Raw genomic sequence first — 23746 nt, forward strand, 5'->3', positions numbered from 1 at the left:
TGTTTCTCCTCCTCCTGGCCCCCCCCCGCAGTCTAATGGGCTCGCCCGGGCTCCCCCCGCGCTCCAAATGGCGGGCGAGTCCAAACTCCGCGGGAGGGGGGGGAGGAGGGATGAGGGAGCTGGGTGCCTGTGCTCCTTGAGGGAAGCGTCGCCATAACACCCAGCGGGGCTGGGGTGGGCTTCCAGCATGGGGAGCCCCCAGCACCCCCATCCCCTGGGACACGGGCTGCGCCGGGCCCTGGCTGAGCGTCCCCGAAAGAAGCAGCGGCCGCCCCTCCCTCACCAAGGGGAGGTGAGGGGGTCCCCGGGTCGGGGTTGGGCCCGAGCCCCCCCGGGCTCCCAGGCCAGGGTGGGAGCGGCTGAGGGTTCGGTTCCAGGGGGGATTTCCTAAAGCCCAGAGAGCAAACGCTGCTGTCAGCCCTGGCACCCCTGCTCCTGCGCTATAGTGCGCATCAAGCTCATTAATGGAGCAAGATCTGCTTCTCCCTGCAGGGGCTTAGAAGTCATTTAAGTTCCTACTGCACCTGCCGACTTTTAGCCTGGCTTCTCCTGTTCCAGGAATGGAATTTAAGTTACGTTAGCAACAGAAGGTTGTAGCAGGTAAAGCAGCTACTGCTTGTGTAACGCGGCTGCCAACACTTGCTGTGCTGGCTGATGCTGATGGCAGATCGACAGTTCATTGGGAAAGCTTGTCTGCTAATTAAACTTAGATAGTGTTTCCTTTATTTTACACTGCCATCTTTCTGGACGGGGTTCGATCTGTTGTAAAATACGTATGTGCCTATATAAATAATATATGTTCTGGTACTGGATTGTCTGCCCACCATATGGGAGTCTTTCCGTGAATCTCAGCTTCTTGCCCAGCATTTTGATCAAAGTATTTGCAAAAGCAGATATTGGTATCTTTCACACCTCAGACACTGTTCAGTGTCACAGGTTTAATGTTCATGCCTCAGCAGAAATGTTGCCTTTAGAAAAGAAGAGGGTTTTTCAAGTGTTGCTGTGTTGAGTGACCTTGCTGCTGTCAGCATCTTGGTACATTCCCTTTATTGAGCATTATTTTGATTCAGAGTTTATCTTCAGGGATGATAGAGAGTTACTGTTTTGCCTTAGCTCTGCAGTCTGTGGTGTTGTGCAATTTATGCAACATGCAATATGCTACACTGCCAGAAAGTAATCACCTGTGGTCAGTTGAGTCCGGGGTTTTGTACAAGGAAATCTGTGTTGTTAGCAGGTAAATTCAGCAGGCTGGATTACAGCACCCTGTAAATATAAGGTGAAATTTTTATTTCCCAAAAGAGTTCAGAGTCATTTTTCTTGCTCATAAAGCCAGCACTTGAAGGGATGTTGAATCCAGGGGAAAAAGGAGGATGGATCTCCTCAGGCCACTGTAAATATCTGTGCCCTGGCACTGTAATAAAAATGTGTTGCAGGCAATAATCACCTGTGATAAATTACATTTGTAGTGTGTAAAAATACCTCTGTAAAACAAAAACTGTTCAAGGATGTTGGCAAGCACTGGTGGGAAGAGCTGGAGACACATTTTGCTTGATGAGATCAGAATTATTTTCAAACATGACATGGCTAGTAAGGATTCAGAATAGCTGGAAGAGGCACCCTGCTCTTTAAAGAGTCCCATCATTTCTGTATTTGGAGGTTTCCAAGGTTGCCTCCAGCTCCAGCACTCCAAAGCAAGTCTTGAAGAGTCCTCACATCTACCCTGAGTGTAGAGCTGCATTATAAGGTGGAATAAAGGTATTTAACTCAACATTTTCACACTGGGCAGCTTGAGCTGCACGTCCTGTTGTGCCTTTTCTTTAGAGCTTACTCACAGCACCACAAGAAATCTTGCTTGTGGGAATCCTGAGAGGTGAATTCATCCTTGTGTTGTTGCACAGGTGCTCCCAAAGCAGCCACTGCCGTGCTAGGAGGTGGCACACGTGCCCAGGTGAGAAATCTGGTTCAGAATGCAGGGAATCAGGCAGGGGGTGATGTGTGCCAAGCTCAGATTCCTCTTCAGGAGCTATCAGTATGGCTCTGTCCAGTCCCTGAAAGATAATTCATAGCTTTTCCCCTGGTGTTCCTCTCAAACAGTGAAACAACCAGTGCCTATTGCAAAAACTGTGAGGAGTGAACAAAGTTGTATTATGAAGTGTCTGATCAAAAATGTTTTTTTGCTCTGAAGAAATCAGACTGCTTGCATGGCTGAGCAAAGATTGCAGCAGCATTGGGGGGGTCTGTGATGGAGACATCACACAGGGCAGAAGCAGCAGTTTGATCAGTGACAAGCTGGGCTAGACACAAAATTGCAGCAGAAGATAAATGGCATTTACAACCCTATGAGTAATGTGCTGAGCTGTCCCTATGGGTATGAATATTTCAGAGATCACCCATGCTGGCATTGAGCAGTGGTTCCAAAGGAACACAGGTCTGAAATTCACTCTTATCACTGACTATTGGCTGTTGGATGAACAGCCCTCCCCCTGCAAGCTGAAATGCAGAGCTCAGCTGAGGACATTGTCCTTATGGCACCCCTCTCTTGGGATGCTCATTTCCACTTCCTCCTCTGCACGTGAGTGAATAGTCTGAAGGAATCACATTCCTCTCTGCTGAGCCTGCTCTCTGTGATAAATGCCAATTAGTAGCAACAGTTAAGAATTACAACTTCTGTCCCTACCAGGGAATAATTGGAATTAGGCAAGAGAAAGTGAGGATGGAAACACCAACAGTGTTCAATGCTGTTCACTCCTGCAGAGCTCTCTGCAGTTCCAGCTCTGCTGGCATGAGGTGTTGCTGAGAAAGAGCATTTCTTGCTTCACCTGTGAAGGGCAAACAAGGCTCACTGTGAGGCAAAGGTGATATTCCCTGTTTTTCCTCCTGTGGGAAAATAAATCTGGAAAGTTATGATAGTAACAACCTCAGTTGCCAGAGCTTAGCTGGTAGCAGGGCACAATTTATGGGCTAAGTAAGAGATTGGGGCCACATTTGCATAAGAAAGATGGATGCCACTGTAAATGACATCTCTGCAATGCCATAATTACACATTTTATGGTCTGTAAACACCATGGTTAAACACAACTGAGCCCAAGCACATGCTAACCTATGTGTGTCTTCACCTTACCCATGCAAGCCAAGCCTCTTACTGGTTGAGGGCACTGTGTAGCAAGAGTTGGAGTAATTTTTAGACTTGGTACAACAACATGAAAATTGGACTGCTGATTTTTTGCCAAATTCCACAGTAACCCTATTGCTTTGAACAAATACACCTTTGACCCATTCAGTTGCACTGGCAGTAGCTATTTTGTGCTCCAACCATGGGTTAGTGAATTATAAAAACTAGTTCTCTTTAGGATGTTGGTGGCTTTTTTGTTCTCAGGTACAACAATGAAAAAACTTAGAGAGATGCAGAGATGTGTTCCACGTGCTTAACTGAGTAACAGCATGCACATACACACAGGAACAGTGCCAGCACTAACAGTGACATGGCACTGCCTTCACATGACTTGTCTGGGAGGGGACAGGAGCTCCTGCTTGGAAACACACCCCCAGTGCCCTTGCCTAAACCCTCATAAAGCTTTGACAGCAGTCATGAAAAGTGAGGAGTTGAACTCTGGGCTCTGAACAGACACAAAGGACCTCTCCTAGGCTACCATCAGCAGGTGCTGAGCAAAGAACAGGCAGCCAGAGTTCAAGGGTGCTTGAAAAGATATGATAGAGACTTTGAGGAAGTCATTAAAAGGCAATGTCGTGTCTGTGTGAAGTCCATTGTCAGCTTTTCTAGGAACGGGGTTTCCCTTAAAACCGTGCAGTGCTTGGTAGGACATCAAACGCCACGGCTGGTCCTGTGTCTGTCCTCACAGAGGGGCTGATATGCAGCTGTTCAGGTGACCAGGTAAGTGCTCCTGTGTTCTTTGTTCTCTGTGTTCTGTACTGTCAGGGATAGTCACATTCTTTGTTCTCCCAGGAGCGGTTGTGCACTGTCTGTGCTGTATAAAGGTTGATTTCAGTGAGGTAAGAGCCACACCAGAGGCTTCAGGAGGAAGGCACAAGGAATCCCAGGGAGCTGGGGTGGGTGGGCAGCCCCCATCACAGCAGATGGAGCTGGTCTGAGCTGTGCCTGCCATGCAGGTCTGGCTGCTGGGAGAGGGATGCAGTGCAGGGAAAGGGCACCTGGGCTGCCTCAGCTTGAGGCTATCTGGGCACCAGAAGTACAAGAGAACAGCAGGCATGGGGCATAAATAATAATTCACATGTTAAAAAATGTAAAAAATACAGCAGGGCTTTTTTCAGATTATACTCAGATTATATTGAGCATTTTAAAATATGACTTAGACCAGTGGAAAATTCAGTGAAAACAAGATCTGTGACTTAATGAACAGTTTTTGGGCAAATTAAGTTATACATGGAAACAATAATATTAAAAATGTATTAGAATTCTTGTTTGACTAGTGTATGTTTCCCCTTTAATATCAAGACACTGATTGGGAAAGCAATTACTTTTATTCTAGGGTTGAGAATTTATTTTGGATCAAATATGGTGTTAACTAATTCGAAATAACTGGAAAGGAACTTTTTTTTTTAGGCAGGACTAGTTCTAGCTGATATTTGGAAATAGCTGCAGGCAGCTGAGAGCTTCAGTGGTTGATTTGGGGCTGTAAAATATGCCAACATGAGAGCAGTGCCAAGCAGCTGAATGGCTTTTTTGTTAGCTGAAACAGCCATGGTTACATGAATGGGTTTTTAATGTATTTGGTGTATTCTGAATCAGGAGAGAGATTATACAATAAAAAAAAAGAGTAGGTAATGAGATGTTGGGGAAAACCTACTCTATCCAAATTTTTCTGGGTTTAATGTAAATAATGTAGAATTTTATCCTGAAAAGTGGCTTAATAAAGGCAGTGTTTTAAACAGAGGGCAAACAGATGTGGCAGTTCTGCTTTGAACTAGAAATCTTTGCCCAAGCCAGCCTTCTGTCATAAACTGATTATTTTAACAAGAGTACTAGAAATGTGATTGCAAATTTAACTCTTTCCTAAATGCACAGAGTATGTGACTCAAATCAAGTAATAGCTCCTTCTCCTAAAAACTCAAAACAGAGTCACATTTTCTACAATGCTCTGCCCTGGAGCTCTTCACATGCAAATGTGTCAGCAGGTTTGAGTCAGCACTGCTGGATGGAGGAACCTCTGGAGCATCAGCCTTCCAGCTCAGTGAGGTTCCCCTCTCACATCTGCCTCTCCTAATCTAATCTTGTCTGCTCCAAAGTCATCAGAGAGGAATAATCTCTTTAACCACAGAAAACTATGGCCAGCACTATTTACTTTACTGTCCCAGCAGAATAATTGGATATTGCTCTTTTCAGCTCCCTACTGGGTGGTTGTAAAGATAGAAATGTGCACAGCTAAGAGCAAATAATAGGAGTTATAACCAAAAAAAATCCAAGTGGAAAAAACTTACAGTGAAGGTTGTCAAATACTGAAACTGATTTGCCAGAGAAGCTGTGAAATCTCGCTCTGTGCAGACACTCAACTGTTCAAAGCTCTGAACAACCTGTTAAGAAATCTGGAATGGAGCAAAGCCTCAAAGGAATGGATTATTCAAGCCTGACATATTTCAAGCTTTAGTAGTGTTTCCTTGGAGGCAGTGGGCACACCTGCCCTGAGAGGACCTGTGTGACAAGATGGGCATGTAGTGGATGTTGGGTAACAGATGTGATTAGAAGGTCTTTTAAAAATTAAGATAAGATCAATTTAAATTTGGCCTGTGGCATGTTATTTATGCTGCTCTCTTCAGGCTAGCAGGTTATTTTTGGTTGTTTCTTATGGGTATTCTTCATCAGATATATCAGAGTCCAACTGTATTTATCAATAAAGATGTGGTTGGCAGACAATATATGAGAGGAAAAGAAGATCCCACAGACTGGCTGTGGTAGCTCACACGGTGCAGAGTGAGGAGCTCTGTGTCTGGGGAAGGACAGGGAGCCCTGGGACACTGCAGGTTCCCCAACACATTCTCATTTTCAGCAATAGCACCTTAGGACACCTTTCATGATACCTTTTTGGGCCAAGGGAGATAAAGTGAACTTGGATTTGGTTTCTTTTTAAGACTGCTACCAAAATTCAGCATTTCCCATAGGAGTATATCCAGCCCTAGTGTTGAAATACTGGGTTGGGAGTTGGCCTCAGGGTTTCAAGTTTCAAATCCCTTTTTGCCTTGTTTTTCTTTTTTTCCTTCTCAGAACTGTCTAACATCAGTTTCTTCCACTAAAATGTGTGGTAGGGTGGGCTGGCTCTTTGTGTCTGTGAGTAAGCAGGAAGGAGGTGTCTAATTTTACTGTCTCATGCCCTTTGACCTGCATACTAACAGGGAATGTAACAGAGCTGGGAACACCTGTGAATAAACACAGTTGTATTTGGAAGAACATACCCAGAAGGCTATAATTTCAAATCTAAACCTCCTGACTAATACAGGATTTCTTTTTGACAGTTTATTCATCCTTTCTGAAACACTTCAAGAAGAGTACTCCCAAGAGGCTTCCCTCCATCATCAAGGTAATAGAATATCATCTTCCTAATGAGTAATTTTCCAACTGTTTGTACCCTAGACAAGAATGTTTGATCCTTCTCTGTGCTTGCCTTTGTACTTTAGGTAACAGTTTGCCTGTGCTTGAATATTCTACTGAGTAGGAAAAGCAAAATGGATTAAGTTCTGCAATCCTCAGTAATCTGGCTGTCATGTTGTTAGAAGTTGTTTGTTATTAAAGACCATGTGAAACCAAGAAAATATTAAGGAATGTTTTGTTAACTTTTGCTAATTATATTTGATGATAAGACTGCGAAATATAAAAACAACTATGCAATAATCCCTAGGACAGCCAGAACACAGCCTGAAATACAGAACCCCCCTCATGGCCATGGCCAGCAGTGAACTCCCAGCAGTTACTCAGACCTTGGGTTTGATTTATTTTTTAAATTTCTTTTAGCAAAACCATCAACAAATGGTCAAGCAGAGGCAGATGCAGGGAGATTCATTATGCGATGGCCACATGCCCATTTAGGACTTTAACTCTCTAAGTGACCATAGCAGGACTTGAAGCAAAGATGATTTTCTCACTTACCATGTTCTTAAACTGTAACTCAGAGTTTGAGTGAAGGCTGTAGGGCTCTATTGTGTTAGCTCTCTGTGGCCCAAACTCATTTTGTTTTCATCCCTGTTTGTTTAATTGCATGTTGTCATTAAGGAAGAACATATGTCCCACATTATCATTTCCTTACAGCCTGGGAGGGGCTGGAGTAGCTATTGGGTGCTGCAGTGGATTCCCAGGCCAGATCAAGGGAGGAAGTCCTACCACAACACACCAGTGACACAAGCAAAAGCTTTGGTTTTGGCTGTTCTCCCATTTTTCCTTGATATCCTTGCATCCTTAGTCTTCTGGGACATTACTAACTCCTCAAGAAATAAAGGCATTTTTCTTCTCAAGAACTCACTTTTGCTCCATGGCCAACACATGAAGGATGGAGCAGGACAGGACGTGGCACACAGAGTAAATATTTTACACTTTTAGCACTGAATTACAAGTAGAGATGATTTGCTGTTGTCTGCATCATATTCTACCACTCTCCAGCTGGCCACAGTTCACTTACTTGGATTACCTTTTATTTCAGATGGAAACCAACCCTGGACATTCCTCCACAGCTGAGCTGCAGAAGCAGGTAAAGGCTCCAGCTCATGTTTTCAGGAAGCTCATGCAGGTGCTTTGAAGGCTGAATGTGTTGAATCACCTTCTAAGAGAAGTGACAGACACATCCTCATTCCGAACATTTTTGCATAATTAGGAGCTCATCTCTTATCACTAAAGCAACACTTCCCCAGCATTTTTTCCCTACAGTGGACTGCAGCTACAGCAGCAAGTGGGGAAGGAGCTGTTATCTGTGCTCGAGGGGCAAGAGCCCACCACAGTTCCCCAAAACCAGAAGCTGTGCCACCTCACTGGACCTGGTCCTGCTAAACTCTTATGGCCACTGATGTGCCCCAGTCTCTTTACCTCGCCAGCAGCAACCCTGTTCTGCACTTAAGGACTTTGCCAACTTCTACAAGCACTTTAAGAGCAAGAACTCAAGCAATCCATGAATTAGTTTGGAAACTACTGTGCTGTAGCTGTTGGCATGGGGAGAAACAGGGTATTAAGCACTTGGACTTGATGAACAAGATTTGTTTTCTACATAATTATAGTGTGTGGGGTTCATGTAATCACTTCATCATATGCAATAAAAACACAGCCTTAAAACAAGACACTTTCTAGCCAAAGGGCTGTTAAAATAGCTGAAGGGCTGAAATTTAGCTCTTCTCTGTCCTGTCTCAAAGCAGGACATGCACAGTGTCTGAGTATTAGGAGTTAAAAGGGATTGAAACTCTTGAGCTAAGGGATGTTAAAGAAACTGAAACCTTCTTTGGGCTAATTGGAAATTTTGACACTTGTAAGACAGAATTTTTGTTTGGTATGCTCTTCATCCCAGGAGAAAAAGGCTTTACAGGATTTTCCAAAGATTAATGTTAAAAAGCTCAAAGCTTTCTGTAACTTCTACAACATTTTTTTTTTCTAAAGAATATGTAAATGATAGTCCAGGGTCTAAAGATTAAGAAAGTCTTACATCAGCATACATGGGGCATAACATGGATGCAACTGGAATTGTGAAAGTGCTGAGAGAGCAGATCTCTGGTCCAGGATCCAGCAGGCACCATCTGATGATGCAGGAGAGGCTTTTGCCAGCCTGGCATTTGCACTTCAGTACCCCCAGTGATAACAGTGGCAGCTGATTGCACTGCTCTCCTATCAGCCCATAGGGTTCACAGTATCAATCTGTAGGGCAAGAGTCCTGTCAGTCCCTTCCTCCCTAGCTGCTTTTTCAATTTAAAAGAAAAAAGGAGGTGATAGGAGGAAGGGGTTGCTTGCTTGTTTTAGTAGTGAATGTTTCAGTCAAGAAGTTCTGTCCTGGGACAAATAAATATTGCTTATAAGTCCTGGGCCACCTTTAATGTTCTGTAGCTGTTACAGAATCTAAAAGCCATGTAAAGAGGATTCTTTTATATTTCATTACCCTAAACCACCTGCATTTGGCATTTCTGAGAGCTGCCTCTCTTGTTTGTCCTCTCTGACAGGAGGTGAGCAGGACTGCAGCTATGAATCACACTGTGTTCACTCCAGTCTGATTGTACAACACAACACCACAGTTAAAAAACAGGAAGGACAGAGGAATGAAGAAGACAATAGCTGTTATTATACTATTGCATTGATTTTTTTTAAAAAAAATTACATTGCAGATAGATATAATTCATATTCACTCACAAAACCCAAATTAATTGCACTCCAGAACGAATTCCAACTTGGACTACTCCAAAAGATAGATCATTAATTATAAATTTGTTGTATATAGACAACTTTGTTTTGAATATTTAAATATTCAAATATATTGAATACTGCTTTTTGAATATACTTATTCCTGTTAACCAGGTCATCTGAGCACAGCAGTTCTTGACTGCTGTGGGGAGAAAACACTGCATCCTGAGAGGGAGAAAATACTGAGGGAGGGAGGTGAGGGGATGGAACACCATTCCTTATTGCTGGTGTTCCTTTCCCACTGCTCTGAGTTATCCACAAGCCCCTGGAGCTATAGCCCTCCAGTAGCAGTATGCCAAATGAAGGGAAAAAAATCAGTGGTCCTTTCTCTCCCTTTGGTTGTTCCAAAGGAATTCCCCATCAGTCATGCACCAGATACCTGTAAGCATGACAGATGGATGATTATACACAATATCCCACAACAGCTTTGTTATTGTGTTCTTCAGAGTGTGTGTGAAGCTAAACAGGCCGTCACAGGACTGCCTTCATCATTTCAAATACCAAAAATGCCAGGGCAGGACACAGCAGCACGTGCTCACTCCCTCCTGTTGCTTCTCACAGGGAAAGAAGCTCTCAGATGCCTTGAGGATCAGTGCCTACGTCTTCAGTGCAGGCCTGCTCATGTTCACTGCCCTGATGAATGCTTCTTCTTGGTAAGAATGTTCAAACAAAGCAGCCTGAGGAGAAACTTTCTGTGGAAAGGGGGGAAAGGGGATGAATAGATGGGCAACCAAGCACTGTTATTCCCACAGGTTAATGCAGAATATAACATTAGACAATTTCTGGCAAACAGCATGGTTGGAGTTCTACGACTATATGGAAGGAGATGAGTGGACAATCTTCCTTGTTGGTGAGTTTTAACAATGCTTCTCAGGAGAAATCATCCATTTATTATTGCATATTAAATGGAGACGTGGACAAACTTCCCAAACTCACTAATCCTCCCACTGACAAGCACTGCCTTGGAAGGTACCCACAGGTGATGTGGTGCAGCTGTTCTGCTTTTGGATAGGGTCACAGTCAGGGTGCTGTACAGATTAAAAATCTGATCTTTTTGCTGCTACTGAAGTGGCTTCCCTGTGAAGACACTTTGCTCCTGTGAGAACTGAATGACTCAGTAGAACTAATTACTAAAAATATAAGTAAATTTAGTGAATTCTACTCTTGTTGTAGTACTTACAAAACTCTTTCTTTTGTTTTCTGATTAGCAGCTGGTGAACAGAACTGGTAGAGACTTTGCAAGGTTCTAGATATCAAGTCAGCCTTAGCCTACTTGGATTTAAAAGCAAGAGAGGCCTCCCAGCCACCTAGAAAAGCCTTTTCTTAGCTTCAGTTATGTCAGGTTTCAACCTCTGAGACATTTATCTGCTCTAACCTCCTTTCCATTCTTTGATTTTAATTTATGTCAGAATTTACCAATATTCCATTTTAAAGCATCTTTGGGCAGGGGACACACCCTTGGCACATCTGGGTCCCAGCAAGGTCCTCTGGGTACTGTGCCAGTGTATTTTGTTTCTGATTTAGCCATAGTTCCCAATTCATTCACACATCTCTGCCCTTTCCTCATGCCACAGGGGCTGCATTGGTGCCTGCACTTGCTTTCTGGGGCTTCAATGGAATCCTTCTGGTGGCTGATATAACAGGAAAGCCAACTTTCATTACTCGCTATCGCATTCAGCTGGGCAAGAATGATCCTGTAAGTACTTCTCACTCTGCCTTTCCTGCTGGCTGAACACTTCCTGCACTCTCTCAGGCCAGGAATGGGGAGAAGAACCTGTTATGCTTTTCTCTTACAGCCAGGTAGGATTCCAGGGGGATCAAGTCAAGTCTTGCATAACCACTGTAGGAAGGAAGGCAGATCCTGTTGTGAGGCTACTGATCAGATCTGCATTGACTGCTTGTTAAAGAGCTGATCCCAAAACTAACTGCCTACAAATCTTAAAGCTTTTCATCCTTCCAACTAAAACTGCATTGCTTCTTTCTTAGACTCAAGTCCTGACTTCTCTTTTGCAGGTGGACAGAAAGAAACTGTGGAAAGCCATCTACACAGCGCTGGGTAATCAGTTCTTTGTCTCCTTCCCCATGCTTGTGCCCATGTTCTACATCATGCAATGGTGGGAAAACACCTTCAGCAAGGAATTGCCAACCTTCCAATGGTTTCTTGTGGAGCTAAGCATTTTTACTGTAATAGAGGAAATTCTCTTCTATTATACACACAGGTGAGCTGAGCACAGGAACAGGTGCTTGATTTTCCTCTATGCCTTTAAGTTTATACTCATACCCTACAACAGCAATAATCCTCATCCCTCTGTTCCACCAATCTTGTATTTATATGGGAAATCTACCCTCACAACATGAGGCCTTGCTGCTGCCAGCAAACAAAAATGGGTAGAATTTTAAAGGTGGAACAGCTTAAAAGCTAAGGAAGAAACAGAACAGGCAGTTTTTCACGAAGCATTCTTTGAAAAGAACAAGACTGACTGTCCTGAAAGATAAAAATCTCAAAGGTCAGTGACTGATCTCTGTTCCCTTGTACAGCATCCACAAATCAGGGCCTGACTTCCAACACTGCAGGATTCCCAAACACTGACACAAAAATTAGAGGACAGAACTAAAGGAAGGAAGACAAAAGAAGCAGAAGCAAGCAGAGTACTCTCAGAAATCTGTAGGTTTCCCTTTAGGACAAATGCACCCAAAAAAAGTAAATGCAGTTTTTTACCAAAGACCCATGGAACTGAAAATTCTGATTCTTTGACAGTTGCCAGTAGAAAAAGTCAGAACAGTGAAAGCATAAAGTGAGTCTTCCCCTTACAGTACTCCCGGATTTGAATAAATAAGTAATTCAGGGACTTTGATTTATGGGATTTATCTGGCCTGAGTTTATCATAAGCCAACAGACACATTAATTGAATAAGGACTCAATACAAAGAGAGCAAAAGAAGCAAGGAATCCTACACTCTTATTGCCAGCTGCTCTGAAATCCTTATGTTAGTGGAGACACAAGCAAGTCCCCTGCAGAAATTCTGTTACTCCTTTTTTGCAGAGCTCAAACCCTGCCTTTCTGTTTCCTCTGCCTAGGCTTGTTCACCACCCAGTGCTGTACAAGCACATCCACAAGAAGCACCACGAGTGGACAGCCCCCATCGGCGTGGTCTCCATCTATGCTCACCCTATAGAGCACATAGTAAGTGGATTTTCACGTGGTCACCCTCCAGGTGCTGTGTGCAGTGTGATTTCCATGGCAAGAGAAGAAAATTTGCCCTTAGAGGCTTCTTCCTTAGGAAGAGGAGGCTGAGCTGCCCTGCCAAGAAGCTTGGCTCTAGGAGGGTTGCAGTAATTGTTTATTCTGGACTCCAGCAGCTTCCAGAGCACAGCTCCAAGGGCCTCCAGTAGATAAGGAATTGACTGGACAGGGCTTCCCATGAGCCCCAAGAGGACTGGGAGCACAGACAGTGCTTTCAGCAAGAGATATGACAGCCTGAGTGATTGTGTGGACTTGGAAATCTGTCAGGATTTTTGTGGTGGTTGCTGGCATCAGTGTTTGCAAGGAGTGTATCCCAACACCCCTGCAGCTGAGACTTCTCAGGAAAACACATCCCACCTTCAAATATTCCACTTAAAAATTCCATCTCCTGTTACCAATAGTCCTGGGCTGCTCTGGGTGTCTCCCCAGCTGACAGTCTTTGGACAGCACAATGATTGAGGAGCCCAGCTGAGCTGTGCTGGTGCCTGCAGCTGGGTCTGGGCAGCCAGAGCCATTTGTGCCAGGGCAGATCACAGTGAAGAGCTGCAGCAGGGTTTGTCACATTGCTGGGTGTGTCTGCAGGCCATGCCCTTTCACAGTGAGGTTTCCCAAGGGCAGATTCAGCATTATTCCAAGGTGAAGCTGAAATTCATACCTCAGACTGCAGGGTGATTTACTGGGATCATGCTGTACTCACCCAGGGTTTGGAGTCATGTCTAACTTCTACTGCAGCCTTATGGATTTGGGCTTTGTCAATGGTTTGCAGTAGTAGAACTCTCTTATCCCTATAATTACTTTTTGGATGATTATATAACTTTAGTAAGGTGTTTGCAGAGTTGTTTTTTTTCTTTACACTGTTTGCACAAAGCAGGCCAGTGTGATGGATCACCAGGTGACAATTCAGCTCCTAGAGGAGAATCTGCTTGTAGTGGACCCATTAATGAGATATTTTCTTCTCATTTCCAGGTCTCCAACACTCTGCCTGTCATGACTGGACCGATGATCATGGGATCTCACATTGTTTCAGTCTCAGCATGGTTCTCCATTGCTCTTATAACAACAAGCATTTCTCACTGTGGCTACCACCTGCCCCTCCTGCCATCTCCAGAGTTCCACGACTTCCACCACCTCAAGTATGTCTGGGCACTGCTCAGTTTCCCATTCTCCTGCCTCTCCACTGGCACCACTGGCAGGAAAAGCTCCTTTCTGAGGGTCAAGTGGGTTTGCCTGACTCATGCACCAGCAGTGCAGCTCTCCAGTTCACCTGAGAGCAGGCTGAGTGCTGCCAGTCTTAGAGCAGTTAAACTGGGATTTCAAGGCATTCCAGCCCTGTTAAGGACTGTTCTCTGCAAGGTTCTTCCTAGAAGTTCAGAATACACTTCATGTGATCTAAGGACAGAGCCAGGGCATGTCACACAGGTAAAATAAGCGAGCCTGCCTGTCTGTCCCTCTGCCATACACTGGGATCAGTAACACTGATCAGATTACACTGTGCCCAGACAATCACCATTAACCCTTCCTGACAGAGATTCTCAGCCTCCTGTGCTGGACAGAGAGTAGTTGCAGCAGACAGTTCAAGGATACACACCCGAGCAGTGGAGAAACATTCCCAGCTCCCAGAGTGGCCTACATTCAGACATGCTGCTCAGAAATGTCTGCCCTGCTGCAGAACCAGCCCAGGGGACAGTTCTGTCACCACATGCCAGGACAGGGATCCCTGCAGAGCCAAGACACTCTGGGTGGAACAGCTGTGCCAACTGGGGCACATCTGCTCCATGGCTCAGGACAGCCAGATCTGGAGAGCACACGGGGCACAGTGACATGGGTGCCCAGTGCTCCCACAGCTCTGAGCTGCCCAGGAGAAACAGATGATGGCACCAAAGAGGAGCTGCACAAGGTTCACCCAGGCTTTGACAGAGCTGCCAGGGAGACTGGTACAGAAATCCCATGGACAGATTATCAGGGCTCAGAAAGGAATGGAGAGAAAGGGCAAAGTAACCTCAGTAACTTCAGTGATGTTTATCTGTGTTTGGTTCTCAGGTTCAACCAGTGCTACGGAGTGCTGGGAGTGCTGGATTTCCTGCATGGCACAGACAAAATGTTCAGACAGACCAAAGCCTTCGAGAGACACAGAATCCTGCTCAGCCTCACACCACTCTCTGAAAGCATCCCAGACCCACCCAAGAAAGAGGAGTGAACCAGCCCAGCAGCTCTTGGCCAGCCTGGTGATGAGCAGAGTGAGAGACAATGATTTATGCCAATTAGTATTTTAATCAGGAAACAAATTCTTGTCCACACATAACGGATGAAGCTGAAGTTAAATATGCTGCTTGGAAACGACTGCACTTTTGCTGACATTGTTTTCTATATAAGACACTTATAAAAAAACCTGCTCTAGAAATCTATTTGTAAAATTTAATTGTTTATCTGTTACTTGCACTGTCCCCTGGTTCCATCTGCCTGTGTATGAGGCAGGTGTGTTCTGGGCCACATGGCTCAGGGTTCCCACTGGTCAGCCCATTGTCCCACAGCCCTACCTGTGGAACCAAAGCCACTTCCTCTGCTCCTCTCCAGTCCCCAACTACACCAGGATGAACCCAGCCCAGTTACCTGAGAGGGCAAGTCAGCAGAACAGAAAACCCAGGCACCACTGTCTTTTGAACTTTTTATTTTTATACATTTTTTTTTGTATTAAAAAGGAAAAAGCATAATTACCACAAATTACAAAGGACTAAAGCATTACTAGAATAATGAATCACATCAGCCTAGAAAGCAGATACTCTGAATAATATTAATGTTATAATACAAGCTCTCATTCAAGTATTTTACATTTTTCTCTGTTCCTTTTATACGTGATGATGATCCTAGCACATGGGTCAAAGATTATGTACTATCGACAGAGATGGATCATGTACAGCAGGCCGTAGTAACAAGATTTTCCTCCCAGGTGATACATGGTCTGTGATGAGTCATTTTAAGTTTGTCTCTACTATAAATGCAGCTGAAGAAGGTTGCACACACTCTCTAGTTTTGGGAAACAGAAGGCTGAGGTTGGACACACAGGGTTTGAGAAGGGCCAGCACATGGAACCATCACCCCTTTAGCTCCAGGTGAGTGCAGAAGGCTGCACTCGCTGGGATGCAGCTCAGTGGGTGCCTCTGAGCCACAGATCCAAAGGTTTCCAAGCCCAGTGGGGCCAGGACAGGCTGGGGGGGAAGACAGGGAGCAGGGCTGCACCAGGGAGGCTTGAGGGACCAAGTGGTGCCCAGCATCCCTCCCAGGATGGCACCACTGGCACAAGCCACCCTGGCCCAGGGCTGACACCTGGGGAGAGAGCAGGAGGGCAGGTGGGGAGCTGGAGGGAGCCCAGCTGGCACCCAGGGCACCCCCTGCTCCTCTGGAGCTCCCACCAAGGGGATGTGCTTGTCACAGATACATCGGTCCTATGTTCAAGTGTCTGCAGAAAGTGAAACTGTAAACTACTCCTGGAAACGCTGCCCTCCAGCCACCCACTCCACACCACCGAGATGAACGTTTGCTTAGAAAAAGAAAAATGAAAGAAACTCTTTTATCTGTTACCTGTATTGGAATCTTTAAAAAAAGTCAGTGAGGCATTTAACATCAAGTGTAACAACTCTCTCAGGAAGAGCCCAGCATCCATTTCAAAACAGTGACAAGTGACATAACCAGCCTCAGAGACAGGAGACATTAAGCATTGCAAACACAGCTTGCTACATTTACAGTTTTCCTTTTTTTTTTGTTTGTTTTTTTTTTTTTTTTCCTTTTGATAAAATAACTGGGAAGGCATTAACAGCTAGAAGGCCCCCTCTGCACTGCCACGTGGAACATGGCAGGACACTGAGGTTAAACTCATCAGTTTGTTACAGTACAACAATCAGTCCCCAGCAGGTGCCAAAACTCAGGGACCCCACGGGCTACAGTGACAAGGTGCCATCAGAGGTGCCAGGGGGCAGCAGAAGAGATGGACAGGCAAAACCAGAGCAGCAGCATCATTATTTTTTAATTTTTTTTCCCAAATGAGCACGGCAAAGCAACAAAGCCTCCTCAGAAACACACCTTCCACCTCCACTCTGACTCTACACAGCTCTGTACCTGTTGCAGCCACCTGCATTCAGACAAGTTGACCTCAGCAAGGAGGAACTCCTGAGAGGAGGGGCAGGATGAGGAAGGCTCCCCTGACTCAGCCTCCCTCAGCCTTTCCAGAAGCAGCTGGGGCTTCCCCCAGGCTCTGCCAGTGGCTGGACACCAGCACCATGGAGCTCTCATGAGCTGTGGGACAATCAGCACTCACAGGAGCACGTGTGCAACCTCTCAATCCTCTAAAATTCAAGAAAGCAAAATACGTGGTGGAGGTGAGGCATTCAAACTAAAAGCAAGGCCTAACTCCCTCCTCTGCAGAAGGGCAGGAGCTCCCCCAAATGCAAACCCCCTCTGGACAGCTGTCCCTTTACCCAGTGGGGACATGAGCCTGGCTGTGGCCATCGTGACCCATCTGGGCACAGACCAGGCACCCGGGGAGCTCCCTGCCCTCTGCCAGCCCCCACCCTGGCATGGAGCAGGAGGGAACAGTTCTGTGCTCCCTTCCCTGCAGGAGCACAGGGCTGAGCCAGCAGCAGCTGCCTCGGGCTGTCACATCCATCTCTGCTCTGTCCTGCCCTGTCCCATGACAGCAAAACAAGGCACACGGGCACTGGGACCACTGGGATTGCTCTTCTGACCCACCCTCCCCTGGGTGCACACACCAGTGTGACAAACCACTGACCTGGCAGAGGGGGAAGGGAAAACACTTCCATGCCAAGACTAGAACCTCAGAATCAGAAATTTAAAATCACTTAAAATCAGTATTTTGGGAAATCCTCTGGGAAATGTCCTACCTCTTCTACAACCCAAGCAATTCCACAGTCTGCTCTACAAGCAACAACTCCATAGCAGCAGCTCATCCCTCCCCATTTCCTATGAATTTGTTGCTGAAATGCAGACAATTGGCTTCAAGAGAGCCACATGCCAATGAAAGGAGCACAGACACAGCAGCAAGGATCACCTGTGGCACATCCAGACCTGCCTCCACTTGCAAACAACCAGCAACACATCTACAATGTCCTGGATCGACTCTCCAGCCTCCTCCTCAAAAATCTGGGACAAACCACCTAGAAATGTAACCTCAGAGATCTGACTCCAGCTCACAAGAGGGGAAATGCAGAGATAACAGTCACGGCCACAGCACTGTACAAGTGTTACTTTTGCCCATCCTGCCCAGTTCCCACCCCACAACCCCAGAGCACTGCTGCCATAAGAGAGACCCATGGCCTTGGATGGGCTGCCCTGCTGCGCTCAGGCCTGGGAGTGGCACCAGCTGCAGGTGACATGGCAGGGCTGGACAGGGCAGGGCAGGGTCACAGCACCAGGGAACAGCCAAGCAGCAGCTCCCCAGCCTCTCAAACCCAGCTGTGCTTTCAATCCTAGCAGCAGTTCACTCCAGTCAGACCAGCCCAGCTGCCCCCACAGGCAGGATCCTGGAGGCAGGGCCAGGTTGGGAAGGGATGGCCTCAGCCAGGGCCCCACAAGCACCCACAGCCACTGCTGATGGACAGCCTGGCCATGCTCCCCCCTTGCTCCTGCTCTCAGCTCCTGGCTGCTCCCACCCACCCTGCAGCCACACAGGGACAGCCCTGGAGAGAGGATGACTGCTCCCAGCTAAAAGACAGCTCTGGATCAACTGGATCCCTTGGGAAAACTGCTCAGTACCAGCTTGTGACTTTGCAGAAAGGACAACACACCGAGCTGCACCCTTGGAGTGCTGCATCCACACTGCACACCAGAGCACAGCTCTGGAGCTCACAGGGATGGAGCCTGAGCCACAGCCAAGCCTGGTGTGCCAGGGACCCAGCAGAAGGAGCAGGGTGGCAGCAAGGCAGGCAGGTCTGGCTGGACAGGAACACAACTTTCCAGTGCTAGCCCTGGAGCATCTCCAGAGATAGCACTGGACATCTCTGAGATCTCACACCTGACACACGTCCCTCACAAAGGATCCAGCTCACAGCCAGAGTCCACCTGGTGCTGGGAAAGGATCAATCAAGTAAATGCCACAGCAGCAGCTCTGCAGTCACCCCCTGCCTCAGCTGGGTAAGGAGCTACACGGTGTCATCTCAGCCCTTGGAAATGCACAGGGGCTGTGCCCTGAGTGGGAGACTCCACGCAGGCGCTGCCACAACACAACACACAAGGAAACCCAGCTGAGAGCTCTCCTGTGCCAGGGAGGCCCCTGCTCACCCCTGCACAGGTCCCAGCAGCAGCCCTGAGCCAGTGGCTGCTGTGGGACAGCATTCCCAGGGCTGCCTCATTCCCTGGCAGGTACAGAAGCAGCCCTCGCTCACAGCCAGGAGCAGTGCCCCCAGCTGCTGGGACATCTCCCTGCTCACTCCCCAGCCACGCTGGAAGCACAGACAGGAGCAGAGGCACCTCCTGCCCAGGGAGGGCTGGGGCTGTGAGCAAGGCCATGACACAAGAGTCGCTGTCGTGGGGACAAGGCTGCCACGGTACCAACACAGCGGAGCAGAGTCCTGGATGTGACTGCCCTCAGCCCTGCCCCAGGAGCCTCAGGCCTGGCAGGGAGGCTCCACGGCAGGGAGGCATCGAGCGAGCTGCGGGGTCGGAGGAAAGGCCGCAGGGAAGATCAGCTCGGCAGCAACGCCGGGAGGAGTCTCTGGGCCTGGGGGAGCCAGGAGCCCAGCGCACCCCAGGCTGCAGGAAGCCAACAAGCCTCCCCGCTCCAGCTCCACCATAAGGCAACTTTTTTTTTGTGTGTTTTTGGGGTTTTTTTGTTTGTTTTTTTTTTCTTTTTTTTTTTCTTCAGTAATATTTCCAAGGAAGAAAGCAAAGGGAGATGTGTCTTTTTTTTTAAAGAGTTTTTCTGTTGTTGTTTCAGAGGGGTTTGTGGGTTGGTTTTTTTTTTTTTTTCCTTTTATGTCATTTTTTTCCAAGGGAAAAGGAAGAGAAAAGCTCCTTCAGCAAAGTCCTGTCTTTGCAAGCGATGGGCATTCCTGGGGCAGCGGGTGCACCGTCCACACAGGCTCGAGTCCAGGTGCCTGCCAGCCTCCCAACCAGCCATCCTCGCAGGAAGGAGTCACAACAAGCCTATCCTCGGCAAAGGTCCTTTGGTTGACTTCCAAATTGTCCGTGACAGAAGGGAGAGGTGGTCAGAGGGAGAGCCAGACCCTCGGGAAGGCGAAGACGTTGGGGAGGAGGGAGCAGGAGGACGAGGAGGGCGATGCTCCTGGGCGGAGGCGGCGTTGGAGCGGCCCCGGGGGCACCAGCCGGGTCATGGAGGTCAGAGGCTCCGCAGCAGCTGCATCGGCACACGCTGTGGCTTCGGTCCCCCACTGGGGGGAAACCTCGCTCCTCCGAGCTTCCTGAGCGGCTGCTCCGCCGTCCATCCCAGGGGGACACACAGGGGACTCATTGGGGCCACACAGAGCAGACTTGTTTTGGTAAATCCAGACGAACTTCTAGCAATAATTTAAAACTTGATATATATATATAATAATAAAAAAATCTCCCCTTTCCAACCCAGCCAGAACACATTTTTTTTGTTTTGAAGAGACACTAAGACATGAGCGTGTGCACAAGAGGAGAGAGAAGGGAAAAAGGTTGGGTCTGCTGGGAGCGGGTCTGGCTCTGGTCAGGGTAGTAATAGCAAAATGGTGTTTTGGACGCAGATCGTCTTTGCTTTCCAGCCACAAGAGAAGAAAATCGTGTGCGTTGAAGTTTCTCCCAAGCAGCCTATTCCTGGGAACCCACCTTGCAGCTCCCTTCCTGTCCCACCCCTCATGTCTGCCCCTCTCTGAGCCATTCCCCACCACCCCACCCCACCCCGGCAGGAAGCTGCAGCCTCTCTACTTCCCCACTGTCTGCGACTCTGCAGCTGATGGGGCAGGGGATTGCTGGCTCAGGTTTTTGGCATCCTCTTGTGCAGGCTGGCTGGGTGAGGCGTGGCCTTGGCTGGATGGGCACTGGCTGACCGTTTTGCTGGAAGACTGGGATGGGTAGCGCTTCCTGCCGTCTCCCCCTGACGTCGTAGGGTATCGCTTGTGTCCACCTTCCTCCCCCATGGGTGGCTGCAAGAGAAGCACCCCAGGATCAGCACAGCCTCCTCCAAATGCAGGTCCTGATCCCTCCTCTGGGATCAGCCAACAGCCTTCCTGCAAGCTTCCAATTGCAGCTTCCCTCTCTTCCTGGCCCACACACACTCACCCCCCCAAGCACTCAGCTTCCCTGTCCCAATTTCCTGCTGCCACATTTGACAGAAAAACTGCCTGGCTTCCACAAACTGACCACAGTGGTGACAACTTGTCTTTAGTCACCTGCTTCCCACACAGAGGCACAGTCCCTAAATTTGGGAGCCAAAGCTCCACACCATGCTGGCTCTACTCAAACCATCCAAGCTCCCTTTCCTCTGGGACAGGCTCACCCAGCTCCGTCATCCCACACTCACTGGGTTTGCCATATTCCAATCCCGCAGTTTGCTCCCAGTCTGGCTGCAATGACTGGGAGTGACAGTAGGTGTCACTGCCCCCCCTCCTGCCACCACCTGGGGATCCCCAAAATCCCCCACCCTCAGAGGACAGGGCCCCCAGTGAGGTGCAGCAATTGTGTCTACTCACATCTACTCGGAAGTCCTCGAGGCGCTTGAACTTGCTGAGGTATTCTTGCAGTTTGCTGTTAATGTCCAGATTTTTGGCTTTGGAATATTTTAAGAAGGCCCAGAACTTTTCCAGCCCATAGAGCTGCCCTGGAGGGAAGAAAAAAAACCCAATCCAGATGTCAGCAGGACAAAAACCCAAACAAGACACCTTTCCTCCAGGCTTCCCCACAAACTCTACTGTCCTGCTGGTGGGCACAGCCTAGGCAAGATGGAACACCTGGAGGGAAGCAACCTACATCAGTCCTGGGAGCCCCACCTTGGGATGCCCCCAGGCTCAGCCACTGCAGGGCCTTGAGAAATCCCACAGGAAATGGTGCCTGTACAGGAATGCTCTGGCAGAGCTGCAGCCTCCCACTGCCCTCCTCCAAGCCCCAGCAATCTTCACTATGGTGAACTCAACCCTCTCCTGTGAAATGAGCAACAGGACCAGTCCACAGCGCTATGTGGCTTCCCCAAAGTGATGAGAAGAGGCTCAGGAGGACCACACACCTGAGCTACAGCACTGCCAACCCCAGGGGAGCCAAAGGAGGCACCTACCAGCTTCATAATCCTTGATGGTCTCTTCTTGGAAGTCCTTAAATATGTCCGGCCGGAATTTCTTCTCCAGCCCGTAGCTGTAGTATCTGAAAAGGCACTCCAGACCGTACCTGGGAAGGGAGCAGCACGTGCAGCTCAGACACTGCTGCACACAACACAGGGCAGCAGCAGCACGAGACTGAGAACAACCCCAGACCCGCCTTCAAGCAGGGCAGAGGCACTGCCTTATCTGCCCTGTAGAAGGCCAAACCCTTAGAAAAGGCCACTCTATCCCTCCTCTCTTACCTGTATCCCTCCTTCCCATCCTCCACAGCCAGTTGCTTGAACTCCTCATACATTTTCTTGTTGAAGTGATCTCGGAGGAAGAAGGACCAGAACCGGAAAAGCGTGTTCATCTCCTGGGACTGACCAATGCCCAGTCGTTTCCGCTCTGTTTGGGGAGGAGGGGATGATTACAAAGCCAATCCTCCCCCAGGCAATCAGGGGCTCATGTGCAGGAGGGCCCTGTGGCACTGTGATGACAGCAACCCAGTCCCAATACTGGACACCATGAGCACAGCCCATGCTCGCCAGAAACCCTGGGGACACAGCAGCTGCCAGCAGGGCTGTCCTGTAGGACCCTGTGTCCCTCCCTGCCATGTTCCTGTCCCCAGCAGGGCAGAGCACCTCCTGTCCCTCCCCTCAGTGCAGGGTCCCTACCGTTAAGGCAGCGCCGCCGGTACTTGTGGTAGACGTGTTGTGTGAAGCCGTTCTCCTTGAGCAGCTCGTGGGAGGGATGCTGGAACTTGGGCAGGGACTGCGGGGTGCAGCCATAGCTCCCCACAGCCGGGGTCCCCTCCGAGGGGCTGGAGCTGAGGTGAGAGACTGCTGTCAGCATCCTTCCTGGGCATCACCCAGGAGAGGGGGGTCACACTCCACCCCACCTGTCTGATGGTCCCACCCACACCTTGTCACTATCCTGGGCTTGGGGCATGAGCCATGGAGCAGTGTACCAGGAAGTGTGCAAAGTCTCTAATCAAGTCTGTCTTGCAATTCTCCAAGGCCACAGATTTTCCCCCAAGTCTTTCCATGAAGGGCAGGCTTGGATCCCTGAATGCTGTTTTCCCCTTCCTTCCCACACTCCCTCCCTTCCCCATTTCTGCCTCCTCCACGATCCTGCAGCCTGTCCCTGGTACCTGATGGAGGCAGTCCTGGGCCTGTGCTCCCTGGAGTCCATAACCCAGCCCACGTGGCACTCCATGGGAGGGTTCGAACTGTGCCTCGTCTTCCTCTTCCGCGGAGTCTGCAAGACACGGAGCATCACACACGTGCTCCCCTCCTCCTCAGGCCCCAGCTGGGAGCCCCAGCTCCTGCCCCCCAGCCCAGCCTGGTCCCACCTTGGCATCTATCGTCCTGCCCTCCTTCACCACGGGGTAGAAGCGGGGCGTCTGCGTGGGGTCCTTGAGCTGCGGCGTGCGCGGGGTGCGCGGCGTGCGGGCGTTGCGGTAGTTGGGCGATTCTGGGACGGTCGTGGGCAGAGAGCGGGCGATGGTGGAAGGCTCAGGGACTCCGAAGAGCTTGTTGGCCAAAGCGTCTGTAGGTACTGCAGGGAGAGACCCCCACCCTGTGTCAGCCTGGGCTCCAGGCACTGCCAGCCAGCAGATGGAAGCAGCAGGGGCAGGAACGCAGGGACACGTCCCAGCTCCCCCACACAGGCAGCCTGAAATCCAGTTTGGCCACGAAGCCACAATCCGAGCTGCAGATGCAGAGAGCTCCCCACAAGGTATCTGCTTCCTAGTGGTTAACAGCAGCAACAAATCCCTGTCCCCAAGGACACAGCCCTGGTGTCACACAGGCAAACAAGGTC

The 23746-nt window shown here is 48.6% G+C and overlaps 2 protein-coding genes across 7 annotated transcripts in view; one reads left to right on the forward strand and one right to left on the reverse strand.

Annotated features, from left to right (window-relative positions):
* The first annotated feature begins 137 nt into the window (after positions 1 to 137).
* FAXDC2 (fatty acid hydroxylase domain containing 2) lies at positions 138 to 16735 on the forward strand. Of its 5 annotated transcripts, none has more exons than XM_058035133.1 (11): positions 138 to 292; positions 3762 to 3892; positions 6487 to 6551; positions 7665 to 7712; positions 9959 to 10050; positions 10150 to 10247; positions 10972 to 11093; positions 11411 to 11616; positions 12476 to 12581; positions 13608 to 13774; positions 14682 to 16735. In XM_058035133.1, exons 4-11 carry the CDS (start codon positions 7665 to 7667, stop codon positions 14836 to 14838), a joined length of 996 nt encoding a protein of 331 aa, XP_057891116.1. In that variant the 5' UTR covers positions 138 to 292; positions 3762 to 3892; positions 6487 to 6551; the 3' UTR covers positions 14839 to 16735. The 5 variants fall into 5 exon arrangements, with proteins under 5 accessions (XP_057891116.1, XP_057891117.1, XP_057891120.1 ...); XM_058035134.1 differs by having other exon boundaries at positions 3773 to 3892; XM_058035137.1 differs by having other exon boundaries at positions 3782 to 3892.
* LARP1 (La ribonucleoprotein 1, translational regulator) overlaps positions 15293 to 23746 on the reverse strand; it is a 44620-nt gene continuing 36166 nt past the window's right edge. For both annotated transcript variants that reach the window (XM_058035131.1, XM_058035130.1), the window contains exons 14-20: positions 23277 to 23482; positions 23076 to 23182; positions 22600 to 22751; positions 22186 to 22330; positions 21901 to 22010; positions 21323 to 21450; positions 15293 to 20776 (exon numbers count right to left, since the gene is read on the reverse strand). In XM_058035131.1, coding sequence (XP_057891114.1) covers positions 20555 to 20776; positions 21323 to 21450; positions 21901 to 22010; positions 22186 to 22330; positions 22600 to 22751; positions 23076 to 23182; positions 23277 to 23482 — 1070 coding nt within the window. In that variant the 3' untranslated portion in view covers positions 15293 to 20554. The remainder of the gene's footprint in view (positions 20777 to 21322; positions 21451 to 21900; positions 22011 to 22185; positions 22331 to 22599; positions 22752 to 23075; positions 23183 to 23276; positions 23483 to 23746) is intronic.

Source organism: Melospiza georgiana, chromosome 15, assembly GCF_028018845.1.
Source record: "Melospiza georgiana isolate bMelGeo1 chromosome 15, bMelGeo1.pri, whole genome shotgun sequence".
Taxonomy (NCBI): domain Eukaryota; kingdom Metazoa; phylum Chordata; class Aves; order Passeriformes; family Passerellidae; genus Melospiza; species Melospiza georgiana.

Bases quoted from the DNA above. Each gene is read 5' to 3' on its own strand.
- FAXDC2 (XM_058035133.1), top strand. From the start codon at position 7,665: ATGGAAACCAACCCTGGACATTCCTCCACAGCTGAGCTGCAGAAGCAG. The intron at 7,713-9,958 runs GTAAAGGCTCCA...TGCTTCTCACAG, and splicing joins CAGCTGAGCTGCAGAAGCAG to GGAAAGAAGCTCTCAGATGC. The intron at 13,775-14,681 runs GTATGTCTGGGC...TTTGGTTCTCAG, and splicing joins CACGACTTCCACCACCTCAA to GTTCAACCAGTGCTACGGAG.